The sequence below is a fragment of the Dermacentor variabilis genome, chromosome 2, assembly GCF_050947875.1.
Source record: "Dermacentor variabilis isolate Ectoservices chromosome 2, ASM5094787v1, whole genome shotgun sequence".
In the NCBI taxonomy this organism is placed as follows: domain Eukaryota; kingdom Metazoa; phylum Arthropoda; class Arachnida; order Ixodida; family Ixodidae; genus Dermacentor; species Dermacentor variabilis.
The window spans coordinates 117,931,756-117,952,071 of record NC_134569.1 but is presented as its reverse complement, the minus strand read 5'-3'; the positions used below and the strand labels follow the sequence as shown (position 1 = coordinate 117,952,071).

The window sequence follows — 20,316 nt, the reverse complement described above, 5'->3', positions numbered from 1 at the left end:
CCATTAGCCCATTGTACATTCACGTGCTCGTCTTTTGAGGGGTTCCTTCTTGCCCTCAACTGCGAGAGTATAAAAACAGCTGCCCCCGGACGCCAAAAGGAGGGCTCCGATTTCTTCTGTTGAGTGAAGTGCTCTCCCGTCTCTCTACTTCGGTCAAACCTGACCGCCAACTCTTTGCGATGTTAAAATAAACAAGTTGTTTCGTTGTTACCAGTCGACTCATGCTTTGCCGGGACCTTCGGATGCTTCCAGTTGTACCCCAGGCCGCCAGGCCAACGCTACCCTTGGGGCTTGCGACCCAGGTACAACCACGGGCGTCAGCGCCGAGTTCCCAACAGATCGTACCAGCGGTGCCATCCAAACAACTGGTGGCAGCGGTGGGATCGCGACAACGGAGGCCAGCAGCGAAGAGATGCAGTTGACTGTATGCTGAGCAGCTCATCGACGATCCGGGAGCAGTGCAACGAGCCCTGTGTGATGACTGGTTGCCTGCAGCGGAACGACTGCGCTGGACTCTTGGCTGCGAGGTTTGGTGAGTGCGGGACTTTCTTCTTCTGAGCTTTGCCAGGCTTTTTGTTAGTGTCAGAAACAGAGCTGGTAATTGTGGTTGTCGTTGCTGCCGGGTTAGTTTGCGGCAAGACAATAGTAAGCAGTAGAGAAAGCAGCATTCAGAGCAGCCATGGATTTGAAGTCGTTGCGCAAACCGAAATTGTTGGAGCTTGCAAGAGAGTTGGGTCTGGATGTCTCAGACAAATTAAGAAAACCTGAACTGCTAAAGGCTATTCTTGAGTTAGAGGCTGAGGATGACGAGCTGTCGGAATGCCTTGAGACTATTGAGGAGGGGTCAAAAAGACAGGAGCGCGAACTTAAAGAGCAAAAAGAGAAACAGGAGCGCGAACTTAAAGAGCAAAAAGAGAGACAGGAGCGCGAACTTAAAGAACAAAAAGAAAAAGAAGAGCGTGAACTTAAAGAACAGAAAGAAAAAGAAGAGCGTGAACGTAAAGAACAGAAAGAGCGAGAGCAACAAGAGAAAAAAGAAGAGCGCGAACACGCTTTGGAAATGAAGCGTCTCGAGGTAGAGATGGAACGCGCTCGTAATGGAAGTCAGGCACACGGTGCAGGAGAACGAGTATTGTTCAAAATGACTGACCTGATGCGGCCGTTTAAGCTTGGAGAGGACATTGGTTTGTTCCTGGTTAACTTTGAGCGAACGTGCGAGAAGCAGGGGTTCTCTCGGGAAACGTGGCCACAGCGCTTGCTCACTTTGTTACCCGGCGAGGCGGCCGACGTAGTCGCTCGCTTGGATAGAGAGGAAGCAGAGGATTTCGACAAAGTAAAATCGAGTCTGCTAAAAAAGTACCGGCTGTCTGCGGAGGCGTTCCGTCGGAAGTTTCGGGAAAATGAGAAAGGCAGAAGTGAGTCATATACAGAGTTTGCGTATAGGCTTATGTCGAACATGCAGGAGTGGCTCAAAGAAGAGAAAGCGTTTGGTGACCACGATAAAGTTCTGCAGTGTTTCGGGCTAGAACAGTTTTATAGTCGGTTACCGGAGAACGTGCGATACTGGGTCTTGGATAGGCCAGACGTTTGTACGGTGGCTAAAGCCGCTGAGCTAGCCGAGGAGTTTGTGACGCGTCGGGCTCGCGGAGCTAAGGACGGTCAAAAGGGTGAATTTGGCTCGAAGTTTGAGAGGCCGAAGTTCACACCCATGAGAGCAAAGGGGAACACGCGTAGTGCGGATGCGAGTGGAAGCAGTGCGACCGAACCTAAGGAGACGGCAGCAGCCGAAGCCGAACGCAGAAAGCGGTTCGAGATGAGGCAAGCGCGCGTTTGTTATACGTGCCAGAAGCCGGGTCACTTTTCGGCGCAGTGTCCGGAAACAACACCAAAAGTTGTGTTTTTTTCAATAGGCAGCACTGACGAGAACATGAAGCTTCTCGAGCCTTACATGCGAGACCTCCTCGTGAACGGGAAAGAGTGCCGAGTGCTTCGCGATTCCGCAGCTACGATGGATGTAGTTCACCCGTCTTACGTAGAACCCCATATGTTCACGGGCGAGTGCGCATGGATCAAGCAAGCCGTGGAAGCTCATAGCGTGTGTCTGCCGGTAGCAAAAGTGCTTATTGAAGGACCTTTCGGAGCGCTTGAGACGGAGGCGGCAGTGTCATCTATGCTGCCCCCCCAGTACCCGTACCTATTTTCAAACAGGTCCGATCACCTCCTGCGCGAGAAGGGGCTTTTGTTTGGTGAAGCTAGTGTTCAGGCCTTAACCAGATCGAAGGTTCGGGAGCTCGCTGCAAAGGCGGTAGTTGCGGGGCCGACGTTATCAAACAACGAAAAAGGGTCAGAGGCGCAGCAAGCTGATATTCCGAGCACGCCCGAACTGAATAAACTTGAGTCTGTAACGTTAAAGGCGCCAGATACTGGAGAGGAAACGCCCGACGCGGGAAAGTTAGAAGAGCTATCTACTGATTTGCTCATCGCGCCTACGTCAGACGGACTTGATAGGTTGCTAAAAGTCAGCCGGACGGCTTTGATAGCCGAGCAAAAAAAGGATGGCAGCCTGGAAAACGTGCGCTGCAATGTCAAAGAAGGTATCGCCAGGAAAACTGCGCGTTTTGTGGAAAGAGGTGGAGTCCTGTACCGGAAGTATCTAGACCGCAGAGGAGTGGAGTTCGATCAGCTGATCGTGCCTCAATGCTATCGTCAGGATCTGTTGCGCTTGTCACACGGGGGTTCGTGGTCCGGACACCTTGGAGTTAAGAAAACTAAGGACCGTCTCTTGCAAGAGTACTATTGGCCAGGGTGTTTTCGGGACGCAGACCATTTCGTGAGGACATGTGACACTTGTCAGCGGGTGGGCAAACCAGGGGACAAATCGAGGGCGCCGTTGAAATTGGTACCTATCATTACGGAGCCTTTTAGACGGCTCGTTATTGATACTGTGGGACCTCTGCCGGTAACAGCCACGGGGTACAGACACATTTTGACTGTGATCTGCCCAGCGACAAAGTTCCCTGAAGCAGTGCCGCTTAAAGAACTCAGCTCAGTTGAGATAGTTAATGCACTACTGTCCATATTTGCGCGAGTTGGTTTCCCTGCGGAAATCCAATCAGATCAGGGCACAGTGTTTACTAGCGCTTTGACGACAACTTTTCTCGAAAGGTGTGGGGTAAAGCTGTTACACAGCTCAGTGTACCACCCACAGTCGAATTCCGTTGAGAAGCTCCACTCCGTCATGAAGCGCGTGTTGAGAGCGTTGTGTTTTGAACATCGAACTGACTGGGAGCTGTGTCTGCCTGGGGTGATGTTTGCTTTAAGGACCGCGCCGCATGCGGCTACGGGGTTTTCGCCAGCTGAACTGGTGTACGGTCGCTCGCTTCGATCTCCGCTTCGCATGCTTCGAGAATCGTGGGAAGGTAGGGGCGACGACCCAGTCGTGGTGGAGTACGTGCTTAAGCTCCTCGAACGCTTAAGAAGGGCACAGGAGTTGTCAGGTGAAGCAATGACAAAGGCCCAGCAGAGGGCCAAGGTTTATTATGATCGGACAGCCAGGGCCCGTCGTTTTGAGGTTGGCGATGAGGTCATGATATTGCGCACATCGCTAAACAACAAACTAGACGTGCAGTGGGAGGGCCCAGCACGAATTGTTCAGAAACTGTCGGACGTTAACTACGTGGTAAGTCTGCCAGGAAAGCGGAAAGCACAGCAAGTTTACCACTGTAATCTGCTCAAACCTTATAGACAAAGGGAAGCAGTGGTGTGCATGATGGTAAACGTTCCTGAAGAGCTTCCGGTCGAGCTTCCGGGACTAGGCTCAGTGACGAACAGGGAAGACACCGGTCAAGTCATTAGTGACCTTATCAGTAAAGCACCGCTGTCGCCCGAGCAGAAAACCGAACTACACCAGCTATTACAAGAGTTTCAAGGTCTGTTCTCTGAGAGGCCTGGTAGGACTTCTGTACTTACTCATGATATAGAACTTACCTCCACAGAGCCAGTACGATCCAAGGCGTATCGGGTGTCACCCCGCCAGAGCGATATTATGGAGGCTGAGGTAAAGAAAATGCTACAGCTCGGTGTTATTGAGGCAGGTGAGAGTGATTATACCTCCCCTTTGATTTTAGTTGAGGTACCGGGCAAGGAACCTCGTCCTTGCGTCGACTACCGCAGGCTTAATTCCATCACTAAGGATCAAATTTATCCGATCCCTAACATCGAGGAGCGCCTTGAGAAAGTTAGTAGCGCTCAGTTTATTTCCACCCTAGATCTTGTCAGGGGTTATTGGCAGGTTCCACTTACAGAAGAGGCTAGTAGGTATGCGGCGTTCATTTCACCAATGGGAACATTCCGTCCTAAAGTGTTGAGTTTTGGTTTGAAGAACGCGCCATACTGTTTTTCAAGTCTCATGGATAAAGTGTTGCGGGGACAGCAAGAATTCGCTTTACCGTATCTAGACGACGTAGCGATATTCTCCGCATCCTGGTCTGAGCATATGGCACACTTGCGGGCAGTGCTAACCCGCCTGCGCGAAGCGGGCTTGACAGTCAAGGCTCCTAAGTGCCAGTTAGCACAGGCCGAGGTTGTCTACCTCGGTCACGTGATTGGTCAGGGTCGTCGCCGCCCCTCTGAAATAAAAGTGGCCGCTGTGCGAGACTTTCCGCAACCGCGCACCAAGACCGATATTCGGTCGTTCTTGGGTGTCGCCGGCTACTATCAGAGGTACATCCCTAGGTACTCTGATATCGCGGCTCCCCTGACGGATGCTCTAAGAAAAACAGAGCCTCAAACAGTCGTCTGGGACGAGACAAAGGAAAGAGCTTTTAGCGCCCTAAAGAGTGCCCTAACAAACCAGCCTGTGCTACGATCGCCAGACTATACAAAAGGGTTCGTTGTTCAGTGCGATGCTAGTGAGCGAGGCATGGGCGTTGTACTGTGCCAACGGGAAAATGGAGAAGTAGAACACCCCGTCCTGTATGCTAGTCGTAAGCTGTCCAGTCGTGAGCAGGCGTATAGCGCCACCGAGAAAGAGTGTGCGTGTCTCGTGTGGGCCGTTCAGAAATTGTCATGCTATCTAGCCGGCTCGAGGTTTATCATTGAGACGGATCACTGCCCTCTCCAATGGCTGCAGACCATCTCTCCCAAAAATGGCCGCCTCCTGCGCTGGAGCCTCGCTTTACAACAATATTCCTTTGAGGTGCGTTACAAAAAGGGGAGTCTCAACGGTAACGCCGATGGCTTAAGTCGAAGCCCCTAACGTAGGAATCAGCCTCAAAATTGTTTGTTACTGATGTTTTTCTTCCTGAGACAGGATTTTTTTTTAACATATTGCTTTTGTTTAGTGTTTCAAAGTGATGATATGCTTTCTAGTGCAATTTTTCAATTTGTGGACGCGTTCTGAGTGATGCTAGACTACTGTAAGGAACTAGGCAGTGGTATAAAAAGGGGAAAGAGCCTGGCAGGGCTTAGTGAGGGTTGTGCCGTGCTTGCTGACTGAGCGGTTGAGTTTCAGCGTAGTTCTAACGCTTGCCGGGAACGAGAACAAAAATGTGAACTCTCCCGAAGTCACTTTGCAGTGTCCCGTGCGAACCTGAACGAGAGAACGAGGCCTTCTCTGTGCGCTGCGCTCAAGAAACGTCGAGGGACGCCCGACTTCGGTTATGAGCATCATCGAGCGATATCCCTCCGGACAGCGGATGCAGTCCCCTGTCCATCGGGATCTCCTTCCCCCGGCGGGGCGGTCTGTTGCGTTTCGCCTGCGACACGTGGTTTTGCCGGCGCGACTGCGGCGGGGCGGCAGACATTTTTGCCCGATCGTCGTCGCCGCAACGCTCATCGGCAGGTGTTTCCAGGCGCGACTGCGGCGATGCGACCGCAAAGGATCACCCTCTCATTCCAGTCATTGTGCCCGAACCAGGCGATGCGAAAGCAGGGATCATCCTCTCATTACAGTCATTGTGCCCGACCGGCAGCGCTACGACAGGGTGCTACGAGATCGTGCTCGACATGGTGCTACGGCAGCGCTACGACAGGGTGCTACGAGATCGTGCTCGACATGGTGCTACGGCAGCGCTACGACAGTGTGCGTCACCATTAGCCCATTGTACATTCACGTGCTCGTCTTTTGAGGGGTTCCTTCTTGCCCTCAACTGCGAGAGTATAAAAACAGCTGCCCCCGGACGCCAAAAGGAGGGCTCCGATTTCTTCTGTTGAGTGAAGTGCTCTCCCGTCTCTCTACTTCGGTCAAACCTGACCGCCAACTCTTTGCGATGTTAAAATAAACAAGTTGTTTCGTTGTTACCAGTCGACTCATGCTTTGCCGGGACCTTCGGATGCTTCCAGTTGTACCCCAGGCCGCCAAGCCAACGCTACCCTTGGGGCTTGCGACCCAGGTACAACCACGGGCGTCAGCGCCGAGTTCCCAACAGATCGTACCAGCGGTGCGATCCAAACAGGCCGCGTGGTGTATCGCGCCTCCAACGAGTGAGCCATAGCTCACGTTACTGCGTCACTGCCCCCAGAGAAATTCACGGACCGCTCTGGCAGAAGCGTGGCTCCGCTCCAACCTTTTGTAAGACCGAGTCAGAGTGCCTTGTCATGATATCTTTTTGGAATTTTGAGATTGCTTTCGTCTATGCAATAAGTTCACCTCAACCGGGCGAATATTGAAATTATAATCAAAACTGCCTCAGCGCAGTCGTAAAAGTTTATTTAAGAGAGAAGTGCGTACCATTGGTGCCAGTTTAACGATTCCTTGTTTCTCTGCTGTTTTAGAGAGGAGAAGGTGAAAAGGCGGACGTCGTTGAGAATTGCACTGCGATCAAGGAGATTTTCACAGCCACGGTGTATTGAACCGAGTGCTTTTTTAGTGGAAGGCAGGAATCAGAATGGCCAAACCAAGTGAAACGAGCGAATGAAGGAAAAGCCAAGCAAGCTGTCATATCTAAAAGCAAAGCAGGAAGGGGAGCGTCGCCTGCTCGTTATTCCACGAGAACGTGTTTATCAGGTTTGCGAGAGGCACTGTAGCCAATTCTTTTCGTGTTGCGTCACCCTGAGGACACTGAACGGCTCTTTTTCGCAGAAAGAGGATACTTCGGACTCGAGGGCAAGAAACGGGCGACGATCACGGGTCGCGTACGCACGCGTGTCATCGGACGGCACCTCGTCGCAGCTCTAAACGTTAGGCCAGCGATAAGACATCAGAGTGACGCCGCCCGCTGATCACGCATCTTCTCGGATCGCCTTGCGTGGTCACTTCGTCGACCGCGCACTGTTTCACCCGCTTAATCTCTTCGGCACTCAACGAGCAAGCCGATACCGAATGCGCCGCGCACTGAATTTTAATTGGCAGCCCTTTAGCGACGGCGCCAGCCAGGGTACTCTTGCGGAAGGAGAGTGTCCATCCGTATTCTCGGTCTCGCCTTCTTGTTTAGGAAACCTTCGGCCTCGAGCGACGGGCCGAAAAGTCGCGAGGTATTGACAGAGTAAATTCGATGGACGGGGCAGCGAGAGATGCGTTCTTGCTGTCAACGAAAACTGCTATGCCGCAATCGCACCAAGGGGGCGTCTTAGCACGCCCCTTCACAAGCCACAATTTAGGTCGCCGACTTTTTTTTGGTGTCGCCCCTCCCTCTGTTATAAAGGAAATGCCGAGAAGGAACCGTAACCGAACAGCATGGGCAGAAAGTGTCGGTGTTGGTGCAGCGTGAGCATCGTGAAACAGATACAGATTAGAGACAGACAGGTAGGTTAGAGACAGACAGGACCGAACTGGCAACTTTTGATGAGACTGTTCCCGATATCAAGCACAGACGCCTGCCATGCCTGCACGTTACATACCTCGACGAAATCCTGAATTACTGTTAGTCTTCTCAAGTTAGTCTTTTCAAAGTACTTCTTCAAGAATACCGCAAATGTAATGGATCGCGAAGTCAATTAAATCAATTTCTGATTAATGTTCTTGCGTCAGTTGCCTCGCATTACGGTCTCTGGTTTGGCTGAGGATATTGCGCGAAGCATCCCTCTTTTAAACAGTAAAGTGCTCCCCATCATTTTCCTATTCTATCAGCGTGTCCCATTGGTGTATCGATAAGACTTGCCACAGTTTACAGAAGTTTTATATACTATTTCTATCACTCTAGATAATATATAATGCCTTAGTGGTTTGAGTGTTTCTTTCAAGGACTTTCGCTGTTTTGTGCAAGCGATCGCATGGCACAACGTAGCCAACGTGTTTGGATAATAGAAAAAACTGGGACCCCTTACCTGACAGAGCCGCGTTCTTCTATGGCTCACTGGGTGTACATACTGCCTGTTGTTTACCAGCCTCGTGGTTTCCCAACTGGTTTTTGGCTTCTGTAACACGCAATCAAGCACTGCTTTGAAGACTGACAGAGGGAAGCGAGCACTTAGAATTTTGCTGTCATGATTGGTAAATCTTGCCTGTGTAAGTGTGTGCCTGACTTGCGCAGCATTAATTGTAGGCAAAACAAGGACAGTGTGATATGCTTACCGGTGTTCTATTGTGCCGAGTCATCAGGTGAAAGCTATTTTTTCTAAGAGGAGAGGGCATATCAAACATTACCATCTGAAAACTCAAAGCTCAGATCTAAAGCTGCCATGAATGTCAGAATGTCATCAATAAATGAAGTTCTCTTCTGTTTTCCCAAAGATTGTCTAAAGTTAAGTCTACCATTTCACTGAACGGCAGCGGAAACTTATCGTTGAGAACGATTCTATACAACTCACAACATGGATAGAAAATTTACCAACACCCAATGGAATGAAATCAGCTTGCAGGTGGTGATAGAATTAAGATAAAGAAATGGTTCATGAAATCTGTCCTGCATATGAATCAGTGTATGTCTTCTTTTCCGGCAGATAGGTGCCATCGTTTGCTCTTCCTATGCATCGTGTTGCCCACGGTGTGCCAATTAAAACATTGTTTAACAAACATGAGCACTGACTGGTGAAGAGCATGTTCTTTTTTTCATCTGTTTCGTTACAACTCGATAATGCTGTAATTTATGTACTTTGACAAAGACTAACATATTTTGGGACATAGATGGCGAAACTTAATAATGTTTTTTTTTTGTTCCAGATAACTGGTATCTATTTTTGACTTCTAGATCAAAGTTTCCCCTTACTGTTATTAGCTGCACCGTGTGCGGGTAATAAGGCGGTATAAAATTTCGTCATCTAATATTGACCTGCAACCAGAACTGCGGTACTAGAGCGTTTTGAAGTAAGACAGACAATGCGACAATTCAACTGTGTACAAATTAGGTAGCTAATTCAATACAAAAAGGACTGGGACTTGCTTATCGGAGTTTCATGTGTGGAACTCAGCCTTTGATGATAAGGTTGAAATGTTCTTGATGATGAGTGCTAGAGATTCTTACGAAACATTTTAGAAAGGCGCTAAGCAATCATGTCACGAGGTTGGGGTGTTATCAGACCCTTCAAAGTTCAAATGTATCTGTTGGATTATCGTCCAACTTTTGTGCCTTTATATATATCATTTTCGTTATTGTTGCACACAAGAAGCTCGAAAAGTGTGAATAACTATTACGAAGCCCTAATCACTCTTGATAATATTCGAAGGTAGCGCAAGCGCTCCAGCGAATGCTGGTAAATTAGTTAATTAACTAACTAATTAAATAATAAAGAATTAATTAATTGATTAATGTGTGAGCAATTTACAAGTATTGCTAAAGAGCGCCAGGCTAATAGTAGATGCTGGTGATCACAATTAGAAGATCTTGAGCAGCAGCAGTGCCTTCGCTAGCGACGTCTAGAATAGCAATCTCCACTGCTTACTCTCGTTTATTTTTTACTAGGTATCAACCAGCCACCACCAGAAGATAATATTTTGAAAATGACTCGGAGCATGACTGCGGGAGAATTATTACAACCATTTTTCACCAATAGATAAGGTGAACAGTGCATCATCTCACTAACCCTGTATTAGAATGGATAGGCAATTTTATGCCGTGATCTTTAAACCCGCCCTTTTGACACGGAATCCAAATTGGCAAGTGCATTTCGCCATGAATAGATGGAAACAACTTTATTGAAAATGCTGCAAAGCTTAACGACCCGGGATCAGGTCTCCCATGAGGGGACTTCCAGGCCGTGCCTAGTCGCCCCATCTCGTGCCCACTGGACTGCCCACTTTTGTGTCTTGAGGTTGGAGCTGCGCAAAGCGGCGGCCCACTTCGATGCAAGAAACTCCATAGCTACTGCCATTTTAGCTGCCATAGCAGGACACTCCCACAACATGTGCGAGAGCGCCACTCTAGTTGCATGACAAAACTTGCAATCAGCACTCGGTTATCGCACGGGGAAAATATGCCGCAATCGCACCGGACTGGAGAAAGTGTGTGTCGGCAGTTCTCGCCAGACGACTGCCTGGCGACGTTTCAGTTTGTGGGGAGGTGGACGCAATATCCACCTGACTAACTGGTAGTGCTTGGTGATGCCGTTGTATCTGACTAAGCATTCTCGCATGTTTTGCACCAGGAGGTCCAAACTCGAAGCTCTAGGGGTTCTCCGACTCTGCGCGGAGTATATTCTCGCTCCGAGTGGTTTGCTACCTCGTTCAAGTTATGGGGGCCCTCAGAGGTAGGGGTGGCGACGTGCGCTGGGAACCACCTGATTGTTGTGCTTTCGAAGTGCTGTCGACCAGCTTTCCTTAGGATCCGGAGAGCTTCGGAGGAAATACGCGTGGTTGCGAATTGCAGGTTGTGAGTCGCTAAGAAATACCTCGGAGAGGGGCTCGGTAAGCGCAAGCGCAATCGCAACCTCTTCCGCTGTTTATTAGTATTCTGTGCTGACACTACACGCGTGCGTAATCCAGGCGTTAACACCTACGACTACCGCCATTACAAGTGCTTGTACTGTCGAAATAAAGATGTTAGTTGGCAGTGTAGCACTCTGGCCTTCTCGTGGCGGTCAATGCGCTTTCATGTGAAGACATCCAAAAGTTCAAGCACGAAAACTGTACAAGATTTATGTCTTTGGCATACAAGTGGATGTTCAAAATGCTTGAATTATCTCAACACAAGAATGAACAAAAAGCTGTAGCAACGCAAGCACACACTCCAGAGAAAAAATTACGAGAACGCTTGTAGAAAATGGCCCGACCTAACAAATGGCTTTGCAGGGATTTGTGTTGCTCCAAGGTACGAGAAGTGTTGTGCTGAAATAAATTTTTTTGACCAGCTAAGTATAGGTACCCAAGGTTACAATGCCTACCTAAAGTGTATGGGGTAGAACATATACATCATTGCGCATATATATTTAGGCATTCTTTAACAGTACGTACACACCCGCAAGTCGTTTGGCAATGCGGCCAGTTACCCTTTTAACATTCGGCCAGTGCAACATAAAGCGTCCTGTGTGTGGGACGCACATTGCGAACCAAGGAAACGCCTATTGTTCACCAGAAGTCGTCTTGTCGAATACGAAACGCAGGAAACGCTTGACGCTGTGTACACAGGTGCTCTCCAAGTGCGTATACAGGATCGAGGGAAGGCGAAGATCAAATAGGAAGTGTACTTCGAGGCGTGTCCCCTTCTGCGGACTCATAACCAGGTCACGTCTTTTGCGCGGGCCTAGGTGTGCGGTACGCCAGTGTGTGCAGTCGCATACTCTGATTGCTGAAGAAAGCAAGTGTCGAATGTGGAGGCGCTTTCAACGGCACACTCCGCTCTGAAATACAAGCCAACGACTTTATTCATCCTTTTGTGTCCTATGGGGGATGTTTCTGTAGAAGACATGTGTGCGGGTTTGAAAAGTTTCACACACATACACACACAGATGCAAAAGAAGAAAGCGCTAGATGTCAAGGTAGAGTGTTTCTGTTAATATTTCTTACGCATATTGAACCTCGAAAGCTTCTTTCGTGTATTTATTGCTTTGAAACAGCAGCCATTGAGATGCGAAGTTATATAGCCATTACGGCGTCGTGGTCTGAAATAGTTGGTGTGTATGGAAGCAAAATTACACCATGGCTGCTTTGTCGTACTGAGTGTTAATGCAATCTAACAAAAGTGGCAAACAATTTAAGTGTCATCCCATAATGAAGGAATAAAATAACGCAGATTCACCTGCTGCACTTTTTCAAGAAATGAAATGAACTTGCATTTCATGACACATTTCTGATACACAGGTAACAACACTGGGGGCAGTTTCAATGAAAACAACATTGGAAACACGTGAAATAAAGTAATTAATTTATAGTCTTGCTACTGAATATCAGTGAAATTCATAATTATCACCCAGTTACTGATTTCCACCGCGACCACTATCACATGGCACAACTACTGTAAAACAAGGCATAAAACGTTGGAACGTTCTCGCGAAAGCAGGTGCTATTAACAGAACAAATAAAAACAGATTAGACATTCCATCATCAATTTCTTTCAGCAGGAGTGGAGCCTTGATAGATTCCGTGGATGGATTTCTATGCAAAGACAACCAATTAAGCTTTTATAAGACAGAAAGGTGGGGCGTGCAAGTGCTGCTGAAGAAAGGTTGCATAACGAGTAGATAATAGCCTTTTCCCAACCCGCAGTGGTAACCCAGTGTCTATGGTATTGCACTGTCGAGCTCGAAGTCGTGGTTTGTATCCCGGCTGCCGCGACCACCTTTAGATACGGGCAGAATGCAGATACGCTCTTTTACCAAGCATTGGGTGTATCTTAAGGAGCCCGAAGGGCTCAAGAGTATTTCGGAGCTCCCCCACAACGTCATGTGTAGTAATGATATCGTGGTTTCGAACATAAAACCCCTTAATGTTTTATTGCGCTAGAATTCTTAGTGCGTTTTACACACTTTCCGGAGACAAATTATCTTATGTAAGAACGTGCGGGGGGGGGGTATCTATTTATGTTTGTATCTAACCATTTTCCCACCTACCTGGGACACTGGGTAGCCCGTGGTCGAATGGGTAGCGCATCGCGCCTCTGCGCTGAAGTAACAGGGCTCGAAACAAACTATGGGACCTACTTGGGTCACATTACCGGGGTTGTTGGAGAAGTATGGGAGAGGCCTTTGCCCTGCAGTGGGCGTAATCAGGCTGATGATGATGATGATGATGATGATGATGGGTCACTGAGTATGTGGCAAAGTGTACATACGTGCCGCTGTTCAACGAACCTCTTCCACGCCGACATGTGTCACTGTAGATGCGGGGCTGGGTAGGTACAGCTGTTCGAAGAAACTCTTTGACGCACACTTGGAGCTCTGGGTATGTGTCACTCGGTTTGTGCTGGTCTTCAACGAAACTATTATATGCCAATTTGGTCCACTGGCCATATGCCAGTAGGTGTGTGCTGCTCCTCAGTGAACGCATTTGACGCCAACTTGGGTAACTAGGTATATGTAACTACGGAAGTGGAATCACACAGTCGTCTGCTGCCAGAAAGTGGGCGTTTGGCATGAAATGTTTCAGGCAGTTTGAATGTGTCCACATTACACACGCCCGTCTGTCGGCGATTGACCTGTTTCCAAGATATCTGCCGTACAGAAATGAGACTATATATTGCGCCTAATAATATTAATACCAATTTTGCTATTCTTGTCCATTGAAACCACAAAAATAAGTCTAGCCAGTTATGTTAACGTTAATTTGGTCTCCTTCCACGCAGAGTTCTTCACTTCAGTGGCAGACCGCACAGGGGTCGTTAATGCGCTGTTATGTTAGAGGCGATTGTGAAACTGACAAACAGAGTGAATAAATCTGCTGGTGGAAATGAGCACTGCCTAAAAGACACGTGTGAGCTGTAAAATTAGGGAAAGTAGAGAAGCAAAATCATAGTAAATTGTCTTCAAAAATAATAATAGGTAACAAGTCTAAAATAATCCTGAAATGGAAATCATAGTGGGGGAAATTGACAAAAAAGCTTATGTAGCCTTTTGCCAGTATGGCAGTTAAGTTGTGTGATACCACCCAAATGCCCTCCCTTCAATTTCATTTCTGTAATCCATCTCTACCTGCGTCTACATTAGAAGACCTTTGCGGAAGTGCGCACATTGACAGCAATATGCCGGAACTCATATTTTTCATCATATTATTTCCCGTGTGCGTTCCTTTCTGTTTTTCAGGGATCGTTGAGACAACGCTATTGAAACCTCAAAGGAAGTTAACCGTGAAAGTTTAGACAATAGGCTCTTCGCTAGTTTAACATTTACATGCGCAGAAAGAGACGTGACATGAGGCTTGGGCCCTCCCACGCTTAAACGTACGTGGCTTCACTGTGCCCAGAAAAAAGGGGATACTGGGGGGTTGAGTCGATTCCGGGTGTTAGACCTTTACGACCACTTGTCGGAGGCAACACACCCATTTGGCCTCGGCTTCACGTAGATGGTACCCGCAGAGTGGCACTTTCTGAGGAAATAGGTGGTTGCCTTTTCCTGTCACTCTCCTTAATCATTTGCTTTCCCATCAACTTACGTTTTCTGTACTGTCATCTCCTCTCACTAATCCTTCTGTCTCTCCCAGGCGTCTTGGGTTAACCGTCATATGTAAGAGGCATGCGGCGCAAAAAGAAAGGAAGAGGACGATGTGCGCGGATCGGTCCGAACGGCACGAGCCTTCAAGGTGCGTGACCCGAGCTATGATCGGGAGAGAAATTGAGCTGAGCTGGCATTATCGACGTAGCTCTGGGCCAAGAAGGTTGAAGGGTAAGCAACGCACTGCCGCCGGGAGCCATGCAGGTTTGGTAAACCCCGTGACGCTGGCGATCCAGGGTGTAACCATGGACCTCGGCGACGTTCGAGCGAGGCTCCTTGGACCTGCTGCAGCCTCTCGAGGCGGTGCCGGGCACTCCAGGAAGGATTCCCCTTCAGAGGCGGACCGACACGTACGATAGTCCCCGGGGCATCTCGTCGGCACTCTAAGAAGTAGCGGCCGAACCCGGCGTTAGGCCTAGCCAGTGAGGCCGGAGTGCAACGTCACCGACGGTGTTCCGGACACCGGCATCAAAAGACGGACAGGTGGACTGGCCGACATGAAGGCAGCAACGTCTACGGCGTCGGCGATAAGGAAGATCTGACAGGCATCGGACACGGAGGATACAGGCGATGACAGAAGGCTATAAGGAAGCTCCTTTTTGTTAATGCGCAGCCATAGGTTAGGGTAGGGTTGCCGGACTTTCACGTAGAAAGCGCTAAGGACTGACATGGCTGGCAATAAGGAGATGTTTAGCCACTGTTAAGTAGGTGGCTTAGGTGCTGGCGTCTCTTCATGGTGTTTTAGTTACATGAGTTTTGTTTTGAGTTTTTGAGTGTGGATAAATTCAATTTTTTTTTCTCTGTGCTGCTCCGCGTCTCCCGACTCCATCTCTCCCAACATCCGTACGCCCTCGAGATCAGTGACACGCGTCCAAAGTTCGCGACAGGTATATCCAACCTTGAGTATGACGCATTGGGTTATAACACCGATGCACAGCTGGCGTCTGCAAGTAATTGCTCTGTCAAACTTGCAGCGTCCCCTTGTTGGGCTCCGTGGTGGGTAGCTGCCATTACTGCACCATTACGGCATTACTACCATTACTGCATGGGTAGCCGCCATTACTGCATTACTGCCATTACTGCATGTCGCTCCATGCATCCAACATGCATAGAGCAACATTTTCTGTGCTACCTGATCATACCGCTGCAAAGCGCGTATGCACCGAAGTCTCCCTGAACATTTTTGTGCCACACAAATTATCGCTTCCCCTGTACCACGTTATCCAAAGCAATAAACTTGAAAAATCAGTAAGAGTTGTATTATCACTCTTTGTTTCTAAATCAATGATAAAAACCATTGGACTAGGCTATAAAGCTAACGATATGGCAAGCGGCGACCTCCTCCGCGAGATTCGTAACAAGCTGCAATATGAAAAGCTTGCAAATCTGACAGACTTCGCTGACATCCCAATAACAGTGGCCCCACATCGTTCCCTGAACACAGTCGGAGTCGTTGTATCACATTCTGACTTGTTAGAACTAACCGAAGCAGAACTATTGGACGGCTAGCAGGACCAGAATGTCACTGAGGTAAAAGTCAAAATTACGCCAGACAACAACGAAATTCGAACAAAACATCTGGCCATTACATTTGCCTCTAGTGTGCTACCAGAGACCCTCGAGGTAGGTTATGCTAAAATACGTGGAAGACCTTACATTCCCAACTTTCGTCGGTGTTTCAAGTGTCAGAAGTACGGCCAAGGCTCTCACTCACCTGCGCAAAATATGACGAAGCCCACACTTCCGATAACTCTTCTCGCACACCTCACTGTGTGAATTTCGAAAGCGACCACCCCGGATATTCCCGATCCTGTGAAACCTGAAAAAAGGAGAAAGTATAAGTACATTAAAAATCAAAGAAAACGTCATTTCAAGATGCACGAAAACGCGTTTCTGTTTTTTTATACCTCAAGGGGGCAACGTCGCAGCAGAATCCGGCATTGGTCCGGCCCACAGAATGTGGCTGCGGCTGTGCTACCAGCCCCCTTAGTGAAAGCAGCCAGCGCTGTTTAATCGTCCGTTAAGGAGGGCCCGTCGACCTCCAGGTTGGTGGCCTCAAAGGTCTCATCCGACGTATCGAGGCCTTCAAGTCAAGCGCAACGCTGGCAAGAGCACGTGTCCAGCGCCCCGCAAGAGGTGATGGACATAACACGTATTCAGACACCGCAGCCAGCGCCTAAGGAGCGGTGGGATTTTTTCGACCGCTCCAAGAAAGACAAAATTTGGGTCACGGTGCCTGGAAAGGACCCCGTGAGCTCATCTCCGTCTCATAAACGCACAGCACAAACTCCTTTCTCATTAAGGAGACACAAATACAACAATGGAATGTTAGGGGACTTCTTCATAACCTCGAAGATATTACAAAACTGCCACATAAACATAAACCAAAGTTTCTGTGTGTTCAAGAGGCACATCTGAAACATATAAACACGAACTTTCTTTGTCAATGCAGCACCTTCCGAAAAGACCGTGACGAGGTTAATACCTCCGGTGTTGTAGCAATAGTCGCAGACAATTGTGTACCTTGTCAACACGTCGCCCTCCAGACTCCCCTTCCCTTGAGGCAGTCTCAGTTCGGGCAATCCTTTTTAATAAAGTGGACACTGTATGTTCTCTATACATACCCCCAACTATCATCTCACAAAAACCGATTTATATGACCTCATTGATCAGCTTCCGGACCCCTACACACTCGTGGGTGATTTTATTGCCTACAACAAGATGTGGAGAGACCTGCGGTACGACGCGGGAGGTCCATTCATTGAAAACTTTCTTGTAAACTCCGGTGCGTACCGCCTCAGTAAGAAGGAGCCAACCTCTTATAATCTTCATCAGACTTCGTATTCGACAGTAGACCTGCCGATTGACTCTTCTTCCCTTTTTACCGACTTAGAACGGAATGTAATAAAACATTCATTCGGGAGTGATCACTCTCCAGTAACTGTAAACTTAGTAACACAGCGTGACTCCCCTTCGCATGTCCCTAGGTGGAAACTACGCTCCGCCCATTGGAAACTTCTTAAACAATCCACTTTTTTATCATGAGATATTATCAATGAATTTACTATAGACGGTGCAGTAGCACATTTTACCGCTTTTATTATTGACGCTCGAGAAAAATGCATTCCAGAAACAATGGTAGCGCGGGGACGGGACGAGTCCCTTGGTTGAATGAAGACTGCAAGCAGGCCCGCAAGAAATAAAATAAAGCATGGGGCATACTCCTTCAATTCGCAATAGCTGAAGATCTGATCGAATTGAAGCCCATTAGATCACAAGGAACGCCCACGCGACGGCAAGCTAGGAGGACAAGCTGGGAGAGGTTCCTTCAAGTCTCCACCTCCACCTTTATGTCTCCACCTCCACCGAGACGCAGAAATTACGCTACCCACACTTTTCAATACTATCTGGGCTGCTGGGCGTTTGCCATCAAAACGGAAGGATAGCAGATGCCGTGCAGATGTTGTCCCGGTGTTGAAGCACGATAAAGATTTTTCGTCGGTGACTACTTATCGGCCTTTAGCGCTTAGGAGCTGCTTCTGTAAGCCTTTTGAAAAAAAAAATATCAGTCGCTGTCTCTCACATTTCCTCGAGTTGAATAAAATGCTTGACCCATTACAGTGTGGTTTAAGACAAAGGCTTGGCGAGTGTTTCATCTTTATTCGTCGCTACTTGTCTTGTTCGCGCTTCCCTTCGTTTTAAATGTATTGGCGGAGCATTACGCCTGCAAACATTTACAGCGAGCGAGTCAGCGCATGAATTTCTTCGTTTACGTATATTCGGCTGAACCCTCTGGACTCGCAGCGTCGCGACTGCATATTCATGCTGCGATGAAGTTCAAGTGTCTTCTGACCAGAAAATCGTGACATCCTAACGCTCGTCCACTCTGTACGGTGAGGTAACGCCTTTAGCATGGACCAGACTCCAGAGAGATACACTGTACAACTTAATTGGTACTCAAGCTTGTGGGACAGGCAGAGTGGCCCAAATTACGAAGGTCTAGCTGGAAGGACTTTCTAAAGTTGGACAGTGTTTGTTGCTTTGTTTTGCAATCAGAACTAATGTACTGCGTAACAAATCTAAGAAAGATCCTCGTCATGAATATAAGGAAGAGAAAACAATGCCCTTTTTTAAATCAAGGACGCACTAATGATTTTGGATGAGTGGCAGCAAGTTTCTTCATTTCTGTACAGGCAAATTTTCTGCATTGTTTTACTGCCGGTGCGGCGCACACCGTCTTTGTGTTAAGCCGATCTTTAAGCTTAAAAGCGATCTTTAAAAGCATCCTTAGGTCGAGAGCTTAAACTTGTATTTCAACCTAAATACTAAAATGTTGCATGATGCATTGCGAAAAAAGAGAACAAGCTTGACATTTAATCCACTTTGTATGTAATCTGCTCCTGAAGCTTCAGTTAGTCACACCGGGGGATTTCGGGCCTTCAATTAGACTGAAGGCTAAGATCAGTGAGAGGCGCATTAAGAAGCTCCGGCTTGCATTTTGTGACTAAAATGAACGTGAATAACGTTATCTATATCACTAAGTCATACCAGCAAATTGACCTTAATTTACCTGCTTCCTCTCCATGTCTCAGAGAGTTTCCTAGACTATCAGACACACAATATCACAATGTACGATGTAGCGTTGTCGTCATCACTAACAGCATTCACCTTTTCGCTTGGCACTTACGTGCACGGTGTGCCAGCCGCAGTGTTATTGCCAGATTTAATTGAGAAATACGCGTCTAGTGTCTAGCGATATAGCCTTGTACATAATAATAATAATAATAATAATAATAATAATAATAATAATAATAATAATAATAATAATAATAATAATAATAATAATAATAATAATAATAATAATAATAATAATAATAATGACCTTTATTTCACTCATGAAGTGAGGGAGTGCGGGAAACAAAGCTGACAAGTCAGCTTGACTAGTTCCCAGCTCCCCGGAGTACACCATACAAGAAACGGAACATTTTGGACATAGCAATATAAAAACCAGAAACAAATAGTAATACACCAATATCTAGTCCATAACAGTGAGAATAACTGACTCTAGAAATAAAAAGTTTTTAAACTGCGTGAAACACACATGTGAAAAGGACACATCCAAACATGAAAGCAGTGCAAGTAAAAAATGCTACAGTTATCGCCTTCCAATCCTTCGCACAAGAAAACAATAACCTTATACAATAAGGGTAACTATGATGCCATAAATAACGAACTTTGCACCTTTTTACCGACATATGAGACTCATTTTTACCATTGTTCTTTTCAGGAGAACTGGCTCACTTTTAAGCAGAAATTAACCGCGCTAATACACATGTTCATCCCTAAATCTACTATACCTGTAAACCGCCCAAAACCATGGCTTAACAAAATTTTGCCCCACCTAGATAACAAGAAAGAACGTTTATTCCGGAATGTCAAACTTAAAGGAGGCGCCCAAAGCTGGGGCAAGTATTATGCAGCTGAAAAAGCTTGTCTCACAGGAATCCGTAACGCCAAATATGCTTTCTTTTACAATGATCTGCCTAATATGTTAACTAATAACCCCCGCACGTTTTGGCCGATAATTAACGCCCAAGCATTAGCTTCTACCACTCTTATTAACGACTTTGGAGAGATTCTTTCAGACGTTGAATGTGCCGATGCTTTTAAAAGGCCTCTTCATCTGTCTTCACTAAAGAAGTAGACATTTCCTTACCTCTGTTTTCATGTCGTATCACGTCTTCCATGCCTGAAATAAACTTTTCTGTTGATGGTATCTCATCCCTCATGGAAAGGACC

At 47.4% G+C, this 20,316-nt stretch overlaps 1 protein-coding gene across 1 annotated transcript in view; it reads left to right on the top strand.

Moving 5' to 3' along the window:
• The window catches only part of LOC142572598 (uncharacterized), a 291,788-nt gene extending 276,447 nt beyond the window's left edge, over nucleotides 1-15,341 (top strand). The window contains exon 3 of the mRNA XM_075681822.1: nucleotides 14,507-15,341. Coding sequence (XP_075537937.1) covers nucleotides 14,507-14,533 — 27 coding nt within the window. The 3' untranslated portion in view covers nucleotides 14,534-15,341. The remainder of the gene's footprint in view (nucleotides 1-14,506) is intronic.
• Nucleotides 15,342-20,316: the final 4,975 nt, after the last annotated feature.